Source organism: Agelaius tricolor, unplaced genomic scaffold (genome assembly GCF_023055355.1).
Source record: "Agelaius tricolor isolate 1412-34295 unplaced genomic scaffold, bAgeTri1.0.p SCAF_5, whole genome shotgun sequence".
Lineage (NCBI taxonomy): Eukaryota > Metazoa > Chordata > Aves > Passeriformes > Icteridae > Agelaius > Agelaius tricolor.
Window position 1 is genome coordinate 45,763,341 of NW_027269265.1, and position 18,235 is coordinate 45,781,575.

An 18,235-nucleotide genomic window follows, 5' to 3' on the forward strand; every position below is an offset into this window, starting at 1 on the left:
TAGTGACTTGCCATCCTTGTGATCTCCTGTTTAAAACAGAGGAACTAAAGCTGCTGTGGCATTCATTGGCATTTTAGTAGTATGAAAAGTACAGGGATGTTTCAGTGGCTCCTTTCCTGCAGCCTCAGCTGGTTGCTGCTGCCTGCACTCAAACAGAAGCAGGTGATGGTGGGCAGAAGACAGTGACTGAAACTGTAATTAATTATATGCACAAACCTTGGCCCTGGAAACACTGGTTTGAAAAACCCAAGTTCTTTGACTTTATTACTTTCTTATTAAACACCATTGCAACTTCTTGGTTCTTGCCAGAGCACATGGAGGGAGACTCTTTCTCTTATAGTTTCACCAATTGCCTGCTCCAGGCCAGTGCAAGATGTGCTTTTCCTTCCTTCTGCTTCCTGATGAAGCTCAGCTTTACCTCTAAGTGCTGGGAAGGTTCCTCCCTCCCTTTCTCTCTCTCTCTCAGGTTAGAAAATCCATTCATTGTCTCAGATTCTGTACAAGTGCTTCATCTTCCACAATGGGTTTGATATTCAAATGCCTACTGCAAATTGTTTATTATATTATTAACTTTATGGCATGACTAGAGTCAGGTTATTCCTGTTTTACAAATAGCTGAAACAAGAGAAACAGTGGCTTTTCAAGACTCTGTAGAGAGCCTGTGGCACAGCTGTAAGGTCTTACCTCAGCTGACCTAAGCCAGTAGGTTTCAGAAGCATCCATTCTTTCTGCTCCCAGACCATTTCCTTTGATCTTCTGTTCCTGTATTCTTTACTCTTCTGAAGTTACACAGCCAGTGCCAGTGCATCTCCCTTGATATCAAATACTGCTAGAGAAATAAGTATTTCAACTAAATTATTGAAGTTTAGAAGATCTGTAAGGTGATGCTTGATGTTGGCTTTTGCAGTGAAGTTAGGAGAAGAGAATTCACTAGCTAGTGGGTTTCTGTGTTAAAAGAAGCAATTACAAAAAAAAATAAACCCCACAAAACAAAAAACCTAAACATTAAGTCCTGAAGTTGTTTCACATTTGGGGAAAAAACAAGGAAGGGAATCCCAGAGCGCTGAGCGAAGTGTTCTGGAGATGTGCAACATGGATGCTACAAGGAACAATATGCTAAGAAATTAGCATATTGTTCCTTAACTGCCAAATATCACCAAAAATCATGCAGTATCTCTTACTTACTAAAATCTTACAAGATTTCTATTTCTAGGCAGATGGTGTAAGGAAGATTTCAGTGGTGAGGGGAGCGTTTATGGCTCTCAGCTTCTTATAGGCAGGCTCGGGGACATCTCATTTAAAACAAGCCTTAACTGTTGGTACAATCAATCTCATCTCTTCTTAGCAGGCAAAGGCTCCCACAAATGACCTTATAGATTAGGAACTTTCTGTTTACATTCGATTTCCCACTGCCTGCTATTTGTAGAGAATGATTATCAAGGCATTAAATTAAAAGTTTTGCCCGGTGGGAAACTATTGGATATTTTGTCATTTCCTTAAAGCCTCTCCTGTTCTGCTGGAGAGGCACAGAGGTAGGGGAAGCAATCACCAGAAAGGTCAAGAATATTTGCTTACCTATATTGGAGCACTGCTGAGAGGCTTTCTCCAGTTTAGGGGACTTTTTGGGGAGAAGTTTTGTTCAGGTTGTGGTAGGAAAGCATTGAGGCTTGAAATTAAAAGTCTCCAGTTGCCTGCAGGTTAGAAAGCTGGCATCCTCTGGCCTTTTCCTAAAGGCTATGCCCAATCTAAGTGACATGTCATGCTTTCAACAAGTTCAAAAGGAGTTAATAAGGATCTCCCCAAAGCCTTCTTTTGACCTTTATTCAGGGAAGATTCCAGTAAAGCCACCTTCCCTCTCAGGGAAGGTGGGACAAAGGAAGGACTCTGCCTTCAATATTGCTGGAGCTTCAGTTTGATCAAAATTGTGCCTCATCTTAGCTGTAAATACTGATAATACCCCTGTTCTGCACAGACACAATTCTCTTGTTTGCCCAAGATGTTTTGCTCAAAGCACTTCCTGCTGCTTATCAAAGGCAAAATTACAGGACTGGGCTTCTTGAGGGAACAGTATTTGTCTTCTGTTTCATACCTTAACAGTAAGTACATAAACTCCAAAGCCTTTCATTTAGACAGAGAGGTCTGTGGAATCACCCCCAGGAACTGAGAAGGTCCCTACAGCCCCCCATCTGTAAAGCAGAGATGGAATTAATTATAAACCTAGTTGTTTGCAGTGCAGAATGTTCATGTAGTGCTTCCAGCATGTCTGTGCTAAGCAGGAGTTTGTTGTCGCTGTTGTTACATAGTTTTTATCTCATCCTCAATTATTCTTAGCTTGTCTTATTCAAGGAGACAAGGTAGAGTCTGACAGCCCCAGGTCCTCTTGAAGTGTGCTGGCTTCTCCAGCTGGGCTTGTCAGCCAGCCAGCCACACTCCTGCTCAGAGGCTCTGGATTTCTGGGGCACTGAGGGGACAAAGCCGACAGTAAAAGCAGCCTTATGTGTGCGTTGCTGCAGCTTAAGTAGCTGCCTCAAGGGATTGCAAATTAAGAAGGAAACACTTTAATTTGGCCTGAATTTATATGCAGGCTGGAGTAAGATTTTTTTAGGCAATGTTCTGTCCCAGCTGTAGTTCAGGTGAGGCTCAGAGAGATCCCTGCCCTTTCTCTCTAGCTGCATCCAGCTTCCAGCCACTTCTCCTGACCTCTGTGGCAGGTTCTCTCCAATCCTGCCACATCTCTTGTAGCTTTCTCTTCTGCAGTTCACATACTGAGTTTCCTTCATTGCCTGAAACTCTCTGCACATGACTTGTGCACCTTAGATCAGTATATATTTTTTAGAAAGTCTTTTTAATAGGACAGTGAGAGATTTAAGAGCCCTATTAGGGCCTAATGGAAATCAGTGAGGAAATATTTCTTCTTTTCAGTAGGAACAGGATCTTAGCTTAAGTAAAATGCAGCAATATGCCTGCTCTGCTCTGAGAAGTGCTTCTCTTGAAGGCATGGATTGTAGTGGATCACCACACTGGGACACATTTAACCTACCAGAAACATCACTGGAACCTGATGGGGCTGAGAAGCATGGGCAAGGCTCCAGTGTGTCTGTGAACCCAGGGCTCACAGGAATTTACATGGATGGCATGCCAGCTTCAAGCTTTCACCTCTCACCTGTTGACTGATGAGTCCCAAGGAGGAAAAGTATTTTTCTTTTCTTCACTAACAGATTGATAAAAGGTTCTTGCTGCCAAATCTTTAAGAAACTCTTTAGTCTAAAGAAATCCCTGGTATTCCACACATCTAAAAACAGGCACCTCATTTGGAGCAACAGTTTGTCTGCAGAGTTTTTGTTATTCTTCTTTGTGCTACTTCACTAGAGCTGTGATTTGTGAAGAGCATGGCTTGTGTATGGAAGAATGCAGCAGATTCAAATTGCAGAATATAAGTATAATACTACAGTCCTGATATGAGATAGACATTTTGCCTGGCTGAGGACTGGTAGCTCAGAGACAAACAAGGGAAGCTGACATATTGGTGAATATTAGGTAGGATCATTTGTCAGGAGATGTGATGAATCACTGTGACGCAGCATTTCATTTTCAGAAAGATCATTTTTTGAAAAAATGAAATGCAGAAGAGACAGCTGGGGGTGTTTTGGGAGTTTTCATTTAAATCGAAGTTACAATTAGAATAAAGGCATATTGAAAAGTTCCTGTTATTCTAAAAATATTTTGAGGAAGAAAAAGAACTGAGGTTAGAGGGAAACAGGAGGACCTGGGAGAGCACTTGCCAGCTGTGCCCCACAAATCAGCTTTGGGTTTTACTTACCCCTCTCTAGTCAAAGTCAGTAGGAATTGTATGTCTAGAGCTTCAAGCAGTGCTTCAACTGGAGGAAAAATACCCATCTTTTAACCTTGCACACAGGTTATTGGAGCAGAGGTCAATGTGCTTTTAATAGGACTGCACGTAGAGACTGAGCTGCTCTCAGTGGGAACGAGAGCAGCCCTCCTGTTCAATTTCATCTGGGCTCTCAGGAAGTCCAAGGCTACATCACACTGATTAATTCATGCAAGGTAACACATTAATAACAAATGGAAACAGGGGAGACACAGAGGGTGGGGGGCCTCCTGCTGCTGCTCCAGCTGCAGACACAAGTGCCAGGAGGCCAAGGGCCAGTCCCTGTTCCCCCTTTCTGCTGGAGCCCAGTCACCACCCACAAACTCAGTCATTCTGTACAAGGTTATTCCTAGGGTTTGATCAACACCTTTCTGACCCTAGTGTAAGCAAACAGAAGAGTGTGAATGCTTCAAGGAGTAGCTCTGTGACAAAGATTTTAAATCAGCTGCTCTTCAGAGAGCAGCATACTGTTTTATGTGCAGCATACTTAATTAGAAGGTCAGATGGAAACTTTAGTAAAACAGAGCTATGTAAAATCCTACCTTTACCATCACTCAAATCAATCTAAGTTCTCACTGTGTGTATATGTGTAAAACTGGTATTTCCAGATGCCTTCCCTGTCAGTGGACATGAAATAAAAAGGTAAAACAATCTGGCAGTACCATTCCACAACATGTGTTTGCCTCTTTCAAAGTGGTAGCCTGCACAGAGATGAGGGAGAGATAAGGAAATGAGACACAGGTGTGGTGTGGGATTCCAAAAAATTATTACATCATCTTCCATGCAAGATTCAAGCATGCACTTTCTTTTTAAAACAACAAATAGTGGTGAGTCATACCATGTGCAGGACTTGATGTTGAGGTTTTGTGAAATAGCACTGGGAGAACTGGTCACATAATGCCTGTTTTCTTGACTAATGCTCTGCTGGTTACTCAGTTTCTGAAATATGGAAATCTGATGCCACCTGTGTTCCCAGTATAAAGGCCTTGCACTCTTTGTGCAGCAAAAGTGGTTAAATTTTATGAGGAAGCCTCAGCAAGTCGCTTGCTAGTGAGGCTTCTCCAGGTAGAAGGAAGATCAGTAATGCTCGGTGACACAATCTCTTGAGACCATGTTAAAGCACACATGGACTAACAAAACTTTGCTCTTGATCTTCTGTCAATGTTAAGTTAATAAATTATCATGATCCATCTCAAATAGGATGTCAAGATTGCAAAGCAAAACTTGATTAAGGAAGTGCAAACTTTGCATTTTGCATCCCTTTAACATGGCATTTACCCTTCAGATAAGAATTGCTGATATGAACCTAAGGCTTGTGTGTAGCTTTCTCACTCTACAGGGCAGATATTCTTAGGTGAGATAAATTAATATTTAAAATAAACCTTTCTCTTTCATCTTCAAGGTAACAGATTGCCTTGCTGGATTTCTGTCCTCACCTGCCCTTAGTTACCCTGTTCCTCTTCACCTCTGTCAGTTTCTGAATAAGAATTAGTTTTCCAACAATTAATTTACCTCACTGCCTCTGTAGGACATTAACTAAATTTCCAGGCCTCTCTGAGACTGGCATCACAACCCTGCCCTTCCATCCTAATTGATGGCACTGCTGGAGATCACAGCAGGTCCAGTTGAGACACAGGGAGCTGAGGGTAAGTGCAGAGCTGAAACACAGTTCAATCTAATTCTTAAATGAATGCTAGGAATCCCCAGCACATATAAGTTTATCGTTTATTGCGTGTAATTTTCTCAACTAATTCCAAATTTAATGACAGCTTTCAGCTTTGGTGTTCTCTTCTAATTAACATAGCAGTGACTGTGTATAATCTCTGTGTAAAGCCAAAAGCAGCTTACATGATAATTACAGAGGGATCACAGCACCTACTGTTTAAGGAAGGCATCCATGAGAAAGGCCTTGCATGATAGTTAAGGTGCTGAGATTAAGTTGTAATTAATCTTAACTTGTGCTGTTTCTTGTACTGCCTCAAAGCTTTTTTATTACTGGCTCAACATGATGCTGGTAAACTTTCAGGAAGGAAACAAAAGAACTGGACAGATCAAGCACAATCTTTTGCACATACAGCAGAGGCTTCCAGGACATGGTGAGCTTTTGAGGTCAGAGTATTTTTGTAGTCATACGCAAATAAAGTAACTTTATATTTTTCCCTTAATAATTATGATGTAGTGTGTTGAAAATTCCCCTTTAACATTGTGCAAGATACTTTGCATCCACTTTTTTTGCAGCTGCAGTCAGGAAGCAATTCTGACTGCACAAATCAGAAGTGAAGCCTAAGTGTATGGGAGAAGCAGAATACCTTTGCTGCCTCTGTTAACTTAAAATTAGCATTGGTTACACCATTTTAGACACGCCTCCACCTCTTCCCTGTTGGAATGACAAGTTCCAGAGGGGCAATCACTAGGGAATGCACCATGTCTGTCTGTTTTCCACTATGGAGGAGTACACATTAATGCACTTGGTCCCAATTAAATATACTAAACTAAAGGGAAACACTGGGTGTAGATGAATGATTTCATAGATAGGCTTATTTGCAAAAATGAGTGGTTAAACTGCATCCAGTCTCCCTCTAGTACTTTGGTAGTTACGTGAGAAGGGAAAAGATGTAGTAAAGGTTTCTGTGATAGGAAACAGGAACATAAGCTCAGAAGAGGAACTCCTCATGTTATTTACAAAATGTTGGTTAAACTTTTATTCATTTCAGTACAGGACCATTGTCCAACAGCTCTATGCTCCATGCTCTTTGATTCTGAAAGGTGGTACTCAGCAAATGTTGAGTTCTGTGTCTTTTGTTGTTGGTTCTAGATTGACAAGTATGCTCAGCGGGATCTGAAGAAAGGACTTCACTTGTATGGGACAGATGGAAATATTGGCCTCACTAATGCCTGGAGCATCATTCAAACAGATGTAAGTCTGAGCTCTCTCTTTTACCTCTTCCTCTTTACCTTCTGGGTTCTGTAACAGCATGTTCTGGGCATGAACCTAATTAAACCTCCAAATCCCAAGTCACTCTCTTTCTCCCACCCAGTCAGCACATTAGCAACCAAACTCTCTTTTTGTAACAAGCAGTAATTTTTATTTCTTTCTCCTTTAATAGGAAGTATCATCTTCCTTTTAGAAGGTTATACTAAGTTGATGCCTAAATACCATGCAGCTCTGTGCTATGTGGAGTGTGAAGGAGCTGGTCAGACTGGAAACAAGCTGTACCTTTTCTTTAAAGTCAAAGAGGTGGTTTATGCTGGGATGAAGAGCATACTAGCAAAGAACCTCTTCAACCACTTTTTAATTTCTGTCCTGTCTCCTTTCACTGCTATTATTGTTCCCACTAGTGAGTCAAAATGGAAACAGAGCATGGTGTTTGTAACCTCCTCCTACAGTCAGTACATTTTCCCCAGCAGAATTCAATCATCCTCCATCACAGGTAGACTGGGAAATGCTTTTTGCTGTGTTGTCACTGCTGTTCCTTTGTCCTGATTCTCTGACAGCTCTCTGCCAGTGTTCATCTGCTAAGGACTGGTGAACATTGTAGCTGGCTTCCTCCTCTGCCCTTGTCTGAGAAAACACCATCACTGACAGTTCAGGTTTATTAGCTCTGTACCTGTTTCATATTCAGTTCAGTCAGTTCTCCTGGGGGTGATCTTTGTGATTTCATGTTCTCTGTTCTTGAGTGGAAAAGTGCTCCAGCTTTTCTCCTGCTTTAGGCAGAAACACTTGCACTGCCTTGGCTTCACTCAAAAAATCTTGCATAGCCTTCTCATTTTCTCCTCCAGAGGTGCAAGTGTGGCACAGACAGGGCTTTAGTCTTGCCTGATGTCTTAAATAGATCAGAGACAGTAACCTTTTCCAGTGCTCCCAAAGTCTCCTCTTATGGACAATACAAGGTAACAGGAGCAACAGGCTGCTAAGAAATGATCTGAGAAATGAAAACCTTGAGATTGCTAACAGAAGAAAAGAACTCCTTGTGCATCTTTGAGTCTGCAGGACCTATTTTGAGTGCAGTAGGTTGCCTGCAACACTCCTGTGTGTGAAAGACAAAGAGTTCAGGTCCAGGAAACAAGCCAGTTTCAGTCCTGCATCCCAACAACTACACGTGAAAAGTTCTTTCAATTACCTTTAAAAGGCCTCAGCATCTTGCAATATTGTTAATAATTTCCTCTTCCAATACTTTTTCCTTTTTCCAATACATCAAATATGAGAAGGCATCAGTTACTGACAAGAGAAATGCATTTGGTGGTGCTAGCTTGAGAGCAAGCCATGTGAAATACAGATAATGTTTTTAATATCATTGCTTATATCCAATAGTATTAGAAAGTTTACTCTTTTACAGTAACTTAATTATGTGTAGTAAAAATGTAGTGAAAACTACTAGTATTAAAATATTTGTAGTAAGTATTAATCTGCTTTCAGTGACACCCCAAGAAGTCTTAAAAGCATATAGCAAAGGTGGGCAGTTTTTGGAGGTCTCATGGGATATAAACACCATACTTCTTCTCCCCTTTGTGTAAAATAGGTGTAAGAATATATGTAATGTCTAGTTCATATAGTCACATTTTTTCAAAATCTTCATGAGTTGACTGGATTCAGAAAAGATGTAAAAAAAAATTGGAAACTGACATTATGGTGAGAAATTTTAAATACCTTCTATAAACAGGCAAAGATGAACTAGTGATGTGATTGCAGTGCTTAAAAAGAGAGCAGGAAGGAAAAAGGGTTGTGAGAGAAAAGGGCTGTGTAATTGATCCAAGAGCTAAAAACCCAAGTTAGATGTATCTGGTGGTAGGATGTTGTTGTACAGCAGCACAGTAGATTCTTTTTCTCTAAAGAATAAGACCTGGCTTTTTGCTTCAAGGAAATGGTCAGGTTCAGTGACCAGCTTGGGTTTGAGGCAGGACTCAATAATCTGTGGTTTGTGTAGTGCTGCAGATCATGGTCATTTGTCCTGGTAATTCCTTTGGTCTTGAAACCCATTATAGTTTAAAGAGTGCCTTATAAGTTCCAGATGAAACATGTTAGCTAACTCCTAGGAGCTCAGAAGGTGACAAGAAAATGTCACTCCATGGGCTGTGTACAGCCAGGGGACATAATTCTCTCATGGCCACTGTGAAATTACCACGTGCCAGCTTGGCAGTACCACAGTGTCAAAGTCATGGTGCTCCCCATGCTGGGCACTGAGGAAAACTGCAAAGGGCTCCCACAGATCCATTTTTGCCACTGCATAGCTGGTTCTCACATGTATCTTTCAAAACTGTGTGGGAATACACTATTGCAGAGGTGCAGCAAAGACAATCCCATCATGGTTAATTATGTAAAACACTTTGCAGTTGAATAGAGCTATCTAAATGCCAGCTTGGGGGGTTTCTGTGTAATAATCATTATCTCTTACATCCCTAATCAGTAGAGTGTAATCACTGATTGGAGGATTAGGGTGATGCAGGGGATTTTCTGCAAGGGAAATCCCAGCCCAGGTTTGCTGTTTGCATTCTGTCTCCTAAGGCTCTCAACAAAAGCCACAGCAGAGCAACCACGATGCCATATAGGACAGAGTTTTTCCTGATGGGAGACATCAGTCATTGGCTGAGCCATGGCCTGTGTCTGTATGTGGATGGAAAACAGCAGCCTCACAAAAAAAAGAGCCATGTAAAAAACAGTAACAGAAATCATAATGACCCCTTGTCCCCTCTGCATTTGCACTCCTTTCTTTGTAAAAGTATTTTTCAGAGCCTGAGTAGTGGTTAAAGCAGTAGCTTTCACACTCTGGCATAGTTCTTAATTTCTCCCAAGATTTAAGCTAGAGACCACCCCCATTCTGCATTCATTAGGTACTATTTTGTATGGCAGCTTTGGCTGAAAAAAGGAGGAAAAAGTTTTTCCAAGGAACCACATTTAGATGGCATTTGACTTTTGTGGGATTGGCCAGTCACAAATCAGAGGGGAGTTTTGACAGGGAGTGTGGATGCCCAGAGCACAGAGTGACTTGTGAGTGGTGATTGTCTAAGTGTGAAAGGCCTGAGCACCTTTTGAGGAAGGTTTTCTTTTCCAAAGCCTTTGTGCCTTGAGAGATGGTTTTCCTCTTTTTAACAGAAGCCTACCATTTTCAAGACTCTGGAAACAAGGGAAAAACTGAGTTTTTCCCTTCCTGTCTTTTAAGAGGAAGTTGCAGTTTTGGCTGATGCTTGAGCTGCTCACGTTACCAATAAAGGAGTTGGGTTAAGCTGCAAACCTCCAAAGTGTTTGAGAGGAAAGGCACTGGACTCATTTTGCAGTCCTAGTAAGCCTCTAGGTCAGGGAGCTGTTTCAAATCAGAACATTCTATTGATTTCTTTTTAATACTGTCAGCTAACCAAACTCTCAGCCTTTTCACTAGCGTTTCAAACCTTAAAAGGATCAGAAACACAAGCAGATGAATTCTGTGTGTCGTGACTGAAGACTACGAAAGCTTACAAAGTGATTTTCAAACATGACTAAAATTCTGATAGTTTAGGAGGTAAGTTGCCCTGAATTGCATTAAATGCCTTACCCACCAGGACTGGTTAAAGTCACAGGTGGAGATCATTAGAAAATGAGAAACAGGCATTAATTTTTAAAATGTTGCTTCATCCTCAACATCTTTGTGATCAATATTTGAGCACTTCTACTTTTAACTAAGCGGGCAGTAATTCGAGAGGCATGCAGAAAACCTATTAGCTTCACTAAAGTGAGCAAATTCAGCTCACTTTTGCTGCTGGGTAATGCCTTTTCATGTCTGTTTAGACCACTGTAACTAAGAAATTTGACCCATCTCCCTATTCTCAGTCATTGATTCTATTAGATCAAGCCATACTTCAGAATTACTACTGGAAACCACCACCCATTAAACATGATTTTTAGAACAAAAATATATTATTCATCACTTTTTACAGTGATGGTGGAAAAAGGTATATAGAAGGCCCCCTACTCTGTCTCTAGTTCTTTGCCCCATTCACAAAACCAGAAAACAAGGCTTTGCTAAAACACTGCAACAAGGACTGAGTATCTGTTTATTTTCACAAACCCTATCCCAGCCTGACTGAGTCTGCAGGAATTTGGCAAAGAAGATAAGGCCTACTTAGCCTTCAATATTGAGAATAATGTAAAACATGTACAAGTGTCCAACACCTTTTCAGGAGTTGCACTCTTGCACTGAGATAGAAACTTTTAAAATAGATTACTCCCTTTTAAAATGTGTTAGTCTGGGTACTCCAAAATAAGCACTTTTAGTTTGTAATTATTTCTAAAAAATGTAAATGTTGAAAGTAGGAACAGAAGTAAGCAATTAGGCAAACTTGTGTAATTTTATCACTTAACTTGTGAAGAGAACAAGACAGGAGTGTAAATGTGACCAAAAAATGAATGTGGTTGTAGCAAGAATCAAGACTTCAATGCTTCCATGCCTGGCATTGGCTGAACATCAGCCTTTGTGATAGAAATGACTGCAACAATCTGCTGGTGACAGACATTGTCCTTCATGTGCCCTGAACTTTCTCAGTCCTCCAGGTGTAGGCCTGTCTCCAACTATCCCTGCTTAGAAACCTTGCCAATTTTCAAGATAACATTGCTCTCAAGTCTAAAAGGACTCTAAAAAAAAGTCCTCCATATTCCATATTCCCCTTTCTTCTTATGGTCCCTCATTTCCCTCAACAATTTGGCTGCTTACTGTTCGGCTGCATCAACCTGGGATAAATCAGTTGCTTGTCACATGATTCAAAATCACTCCTGCACTCTCTCTTTCCTACTGGACATCCATAGTGAAGTCTCTGAGTTTACTGAGCTCTCAGCTTATCTGCCTTTCTGGCTTCTGGACCCCTTTGCTGAAGTGGTGATCCATTCAATCCCATTGCTGCTTGTTTACTCATTCCTGCATCTTTGACCATGGATCAATGCCCCTGCTCCCTAGAGATGCCAGTGACAGGACTTGGCCTTCACTGAGCAGTGCTCCCTCCCTTGCTTCTGCGCTCTCAGGTCTCTGTGGTGTTAGAACTCTGCTGCATTCATCACCTCCTCTTGATTAGGGCTATGGATCATCCACTGCTTAATCCCATTGCTCATCCTTCGTCTTCCAATGATATTTCTTCCAGTTAGTTACAGACATTATTTCTTCCAGTCCCAAGACCATTGATCCTGTGTTATGTCCTTTATTTATACCTTGAACTTCTCTTAGCCCATTGCTGTGTCTGCTGTGCTTTTGTACAGAGAATCTGTGTGGGCAGGCAGTGTCCAACTGCAGCTCATCTTTGCAGCTGCATCCCTTCCTATTCTCACCTTGTGGCTTACTAGGAATTTTTTCTCTTTGGAGTCCCAATCCTAGCTCATGGCCTAGCCAGCTCCTGCTTCACAGGCTCCATAGGAGCAGCTGTCCTCAACCTGTTAGTGAGCACTTGGCTACAAAACCCGTGCTTCATCTTCATCTCCGTAGTCTGTCAGACTGACACCTTCAGCCATGCATTATTATGAGAAGAAGGAGTCTAGTTCTGATTTATGCAAACTTGTGTCACTTGTGTTTGGCCAGAACATCACTCAAATGTCTCAGCCCTTACCGCTGCACACTCTACATCACAGATGAGCCACATTTTTAAGGCTTGCTGTTTACAAGCTGTCACTTCTCGCTGTCTATCAAAGAGCTGCCTCCTGACTCTAATGATGACAGCCTGCAAGACCTTCTTCTTGTTAGATTTCTAAATAAACCAGCCTTCCTCAAATGTATGCCATGTATTCCAGGCTGCTCCTACTCACTTTTGGGACCTGTTACACATGGATCTCCTGTTTTCTGTGCAGCAACATAGAGGAAAAAAAGGAAGGCACAAACTTTTTTTCTAGTTTCATGTCAGTTTGTAGAAAACGAAACCTGTAATCTTAAAAATCAAACATTTGCAAGTGGAGGATTGAGTCCTGCCACAGACCAAATCAAAATTCGAAGCAGAAACTTGGAAGGATAGATGTTAGTGCAGGAAAGTTTTCTGACTTTTCCCTGACAGAAGAAAAACTCTGCTGTGAGCACTGAAATGTCTCTATCAAGGAGCGCTTTCTGAGTGCTTGAAGCATCATAAGATGCATGAGGCAGCAGCATGTGACACCTCTGCCCTCTATGGGTCTGGAGTGGCACATTTTGTGTGTGCAGCAAGAGCTGAACACTGCAACTCTACTACAGCCTGAACTCTACAGCTATTATATAACAAAGGAAAACACTCCCTCAAGCCAGTGTAAACATCAGGATCTTGATTAGGTCTTTGGCCCTGGTGATGCAGATGTCTGCATGACTATGAGTCTCTCAGCAACAAGAGAAGTGGTCTCTACAGGAATGCTAAAAATACCCTTCAGGCTTACCTAAATTCACATTTTAAAAAATAAGATCTTGGCAAGTAATTTTGGGATGAGGTAGGTGGCTGGCATAGCCCCAAGAAAGTGTGAGGTACTTTGAATGGCAGAGAGCAGTTCTGCAGCCCAGTGTTGTCTTGTTTACTCATTGGTGCTGAAGTGTCTAAATCCCAACAAATTCATACTTTTGCATAAGGGTGACAGATGGTGTATACATCTATATGGTAACGAGTCCCAGCTTATTTCCTATCACAAGAATATACCAGTTCCCAAGGGGAAGATGGCCACAGAGCCATTCCCTCTACCACTGTGTTTCTGTACCTTTCATCCCACTACTAAAGTCAAACAGACCCTCTGATTTAGCAGTGTTGTGATATCTGCACACACTGTGTCGTTGTAGGCAGACACTTAAGGCACAACTGTTAGAGCATCAGATGATGACATTAAAGAACTGCATCACAGAGAGAAATACACCTTTTGCTGATAGGCAAAGACTTTCAAAGGTAATTGGTAATTAATAGCTTAGTGAAAAACTCGCCTTGTTTATTCCAGTCATGATCCTAGAAGTAGTGTACTATAGAGATCCCAGTGTCTTCATCTCTTGGGTGCTGTACCTGTATATTTTTTCTTGACAAGCTGCAAACAACTGTTAAAATTCTGGTCAGTCAATAACTCAATCTCAGTACCTGTCTGAGGTTGTCCAGTTTCAGCTCCTGCAGTATCTTCCCACTGCATATAGGGGCCTTTCCTTCTTGCATCAACATTAGTGGCATACAAGGCCATGTTTAAACTTAATAAAAAAGAGTAGAGAGGGGGGTCTGTTTTGAGTAAAGCTGAGGAAGTACTGTATTCCTTTAAAATTTAAAGCCTCTGCTGGTATGATCAAAATGCACTGAGTGTCAGGCTCCAGAAGGCAAAGTCAGAACAGGCAGTGATGGATCACGCTTACGGTATCACCTCGGTTCATCTTTTTCCAGTTCAGATGCTGTGGAGTCTCCAACTACACGGACTGGTTCGAAGTGTACAACACAAGCCGGGTGCCAGACTCCTGCTGCTTAGAATTCAGTGAGAACTGTGGGCTCCATTCCCCAGGGACCTGGTGGAAAGCGGTGAGTAGCTCTGCAGCACACGGCAGCAGCTGCCTTGCAGCCCAGGTGAAGGGCAGGCAGTAGTGATTTGCAAGGCTGCACAGATGATAAGCTGTGCACCTCATTCTATCCTAATTCACCTTTCATCAGGTGCTTTCAGAAGACTCCTGTTGAGCTGTGGCCTTTGACCTCCAATGAAACCCCCTATTTAATTATTTTTATGAGCTGGTTTCCTTTCAGTAGGCTCTAAGCTGTTGTTTTACACTGCAGACAGGTCCATTCCAACACTGATCTGCAGTGCAGACTAGTGACATCAAGCTAGGAAATGGCAGGAATGCCCTTTTTAGTGTCCCACCTACTGGGTCAGGCAGCAATAAAGGCAAATGGTTCATGCACACACAGGCCCTGGAGCAGCAGCTGTAGCTTATCACAGCCTAGGCAGTCCTGAGGCAGGAGGACTGGGAGAGCCTTGAGCACTCTACTCCCACCAGGAGCTCTGGTTCAGGGACCTCCACTGCACAGAAGAGTGGGAACTGTTCCGCTGAGGTGCCAGCAGCATTTTTTTTTTTGAGTTTCTGCACTTGCCTGTAATCAAATTCAAAACTCTATGGGATAATTTCCCTACAATGGCCTCAGCAAGATCTTTCTGGAACAGACAGTCGGAGCCTAAATATGGCTCTGAAATTACCTCAGCAATTCTTTGTGCTAATTACAGGTAGTGCAATTACACAGGAGGGGTGTAGGCCACCTGATGAAGTGGAATTATAACTAAGTTTTTGCTGGTTCTAATGGTTTGTGAAGACAATGAGTAAAGCTGTCTTGGCCACTTTCTAGTGAGATTTCATACGCATGGATTTGTATTCACAGAGGCTGAGTTCACCTCAAACACAGCTTCCTTATACTTCTTGAGTAGCTCCAGGTAATTTTTTTAATTTAAGGAATGAAAAGTTCTTCTTCTCTTTTATTCAGGGTAGCAAGAAAATCAGTGCAGGTTAACCCTGTGGCTTCTGATGGCCATTAATACTTCTTCCTTTACTCATATGTAAAAGCCCCTAACTGAAGGCTGAATGATTCATGGCTATGACCATTTACAAGACAGGGGGCCCCGTTTTTGCACAAGGTTGTCTTACAGACATCATAATTTAAAGAAAGGTTTCACTTGGGCCAATTCCACCCTCCCCAAAACTGGACCAGTAAAACTGGGCTACAGCTACTGCAGAATTTAAAGCATGAAGAAAATAATGGAGGAGTGCCCATACTGCAGTTTGAAATGGCTGGAAATGGTATGAAATGGGCCCATGTGCAGCAGGAGCAGCTACTGAGCCACTCATACAGGGACTGTTTGGTTTCATGTCTGTATGTATTATAAGAAATGTTTATTTCCCTGAAACGTGGAGAAAATGAAAACCTCATTGTAGGGTTCTAACTGCTTCTGGTTGGGTTTTAGAGAGAAAACAGGACCCAAACCCAGTGCTTGTTTATTTGTAGTAGTTCAACCCCAGCTGGCTACTAAGCCCCACACAGCTGCCTGTTTACTTTGCCACCAGAGGGATCAAGGGGAGAGCAGGAAAGTAAAAGTGAGAAAAGAGTGGGTTGACATAAAGACAGTTCAATAGGGAAACCAGAAAACTGTGCTCTGTGTAACTCCTGCTCAATGATAACAAAAAATATCTCCAGATTATCAACCCTGTGTTCAGGACAAATCCAAAACACAGCCCCATACCCATCACTGTGAAGAAAATTAACTCTACCCCAGCCAAAATCAGCACACTATTTTTAGTTTCTGGCTGAATTTATATGGAGCAGTGCTCATGCAGCATTTTGGAGGTGTGCTGTTTTGTGTCTGGGATTAGTACTCCATGTTCAAGCTTCAACCCAAAAATACATTGTAGCTGCTCCAGCACTGAAATGATAATCCAGGCTACCTAGCAGCTAGGTCAGATCCATTTTTTCTCTGGCTGTATATTCCTGGGAGTGTAGAGCTGTATTTATGGCCAAATATTCTTATACAATATACAATATTCTTGGTTTGTTTTTCTTTTTAGCCTTGCTATGAAACTGTGAAAGTATGGCTCCAGGAAAACTTACTGGCAGTGGGAATCTTTGGACTGTGTACAGCTATGGTGCAGGTACAGTTAAATACCAATTTTCAAATCCTAAATAATTGTAACTAACTAAGTAACCACAGATTCAGATATATACTCTGCCCAAGCAGGTTTTAAATCTTGCAGAATTTTTGTCTACCATCATGGAAAATTATTAAGTACTTTGAGTTTTACTTCAGTTAAAATACTGTGTACAAGGCACAGAACTAGGATACTGCACAGTGTTTTATGATGCACTGCAAAGAGCTGGCACTATATCAAGTGGTTTATAAAAGACTGAAACTGGAACTTGGGAGGGGAGACTGGACTCCAGACACCTAATCAGGGCAGGATGAAGTGCTTTTAGGGTGCCTGTATTTGTCCAGTTATTCTTCAGAGAGGACTTAGGCTAAATAGCCAACTTCAGCATAGTCTAGAGGTAACTTAAGTCTTCAACCTCATCCCTCAGGCCAGGGTAAATTACAAATCAGTATGTGGTGCTCATTAGTGAACCCTGCCAATAAACCCATGCTCCCTTACTATGATTAGCATAAACATGCCTATCAGATTTTTGAGTTGCAGTCCTTTCCACTGTGACTTTGGTCAGAGAAGAATCTGTTGTCCACCACTTTGTCCCTTGCGTGCCGGTGCCTTTAACCCAGCCTGCTGTGGTTGTGCACCAGTGGCACAGCCTGAGGATACACAGGTGAAAGTTGTGCTGGAGCTCAGGCTGGTTCAAAGTGCCTTTCCTAAATTCAGTGAAGATCTAGATTTAGTTTCCAGCTCCCCCTCTTGGAACCCAACATGCAAGCACAAAGGATGGCATTGCTGAGCTAATTAACACCGTGTAACTGCAGATTAACTCATGGTTGTTTGGTTTGGTTGGGTATTTTTTTTAATTTGCCTGCTATGCCACTAGCAGCAGCAGGAGAGAGTCTGGGATCAGTATTCTACTCACATTCCCAATAATGACAGATTAGGCAGAATGGCACATATCTTACTCTCTCATATGTCATTTATTGGCTGCAACTTACTAATGCAAATGCCTGACGCCTCACAGGCCCAAATTCAGTAGAGTTCTGGGGTTTGTTCCAGTATAATAAGCAGATATGCTTAGAGAAAAAAGCACAAGATCATATGGCAGACAGGCAATTTATGACTGTTGTTAATATATTACCACGATTAAGAAAACCAAACCAGCTTTTGAGCATCCATTCAGCATTTAGGATATCTTTAAAGGATACACTAAAAATCCCCAGCACTCCATGGTCAGTCCTTCTCATAAATACCCTAAGTATATTAAATTTCTAAGACAATACTATCTTTCTGACAGAAAGACATTGCTAGTTTGCATGGGAGGAAGCACTTCAGACAATTTAAAAATGCAAATTCATATTCCTAGTAAATGCTGTGCAATGCAGGGAAAACACCTCAGAAGACAACAGATTTTCAGTCTGCCTTCCAGCTGCCTGGTGCAATTGAATCTACCTGATGACAAAAGTTTCTGTGTACTGTCACCTGAAATGAACTGAGCCCCCTCTCTTGCTGCTGTTTCAGTTGTGTTCTGGCCCATAGCATGTGACAGTTTTTCATGTTAGCATCTTATAGAATCATACAGTCACATAATTTGAAGGATATAACAGCATATGCAACAGAAGAATCTTCCTCAGTCGTGCATGCTTCAAACTATACTTCCAAGTTCAGCCACTGCTGTTTTGTTATGTAGCTGTCCATGAAGGTGGATACTTCCAAAAGGCCAGTGTTTGCTACAAACAGCACACCAAAACCTAATAATCTGATTTCACTATAGAAGAGTGAGACTTGAGGAAGATTA

The 18,235-nt window shown here is 41.8% G+C and overlaps 1 protein-coding gene across 3 annotated transcripts in view; it reads left to right on the forward strand.

Annotated features, from left to right (window-relative positions):
• The window catches only part of TSPAN4 (tetraspanin 4), a 420,581-nt gene that overhangs the window by 392,889 nt on the left and 9,457 nt on the right, over positions 1-18,235 (forward strand). For all 3 annotated transcript variants that reach the window (XM_071427692.1, XM_071427693.1, XM_071427691.1), the window contains 3 exons: positions 6,705-6,806; positions 14,207-14,338; positions 16,363-16,446. In XM_071427692.1, coding sequence (XP_071283793.1) covers positions 6,705-6,806; positions 14,207-14,338; positions 16,363-16,446 — 318 coding nt within the window. The remainder of the gene's footprint in view (positions 1-6,704; positions 6,807-14,206; positions 14,339-16,362; positions 16,447-18,235) is intronic.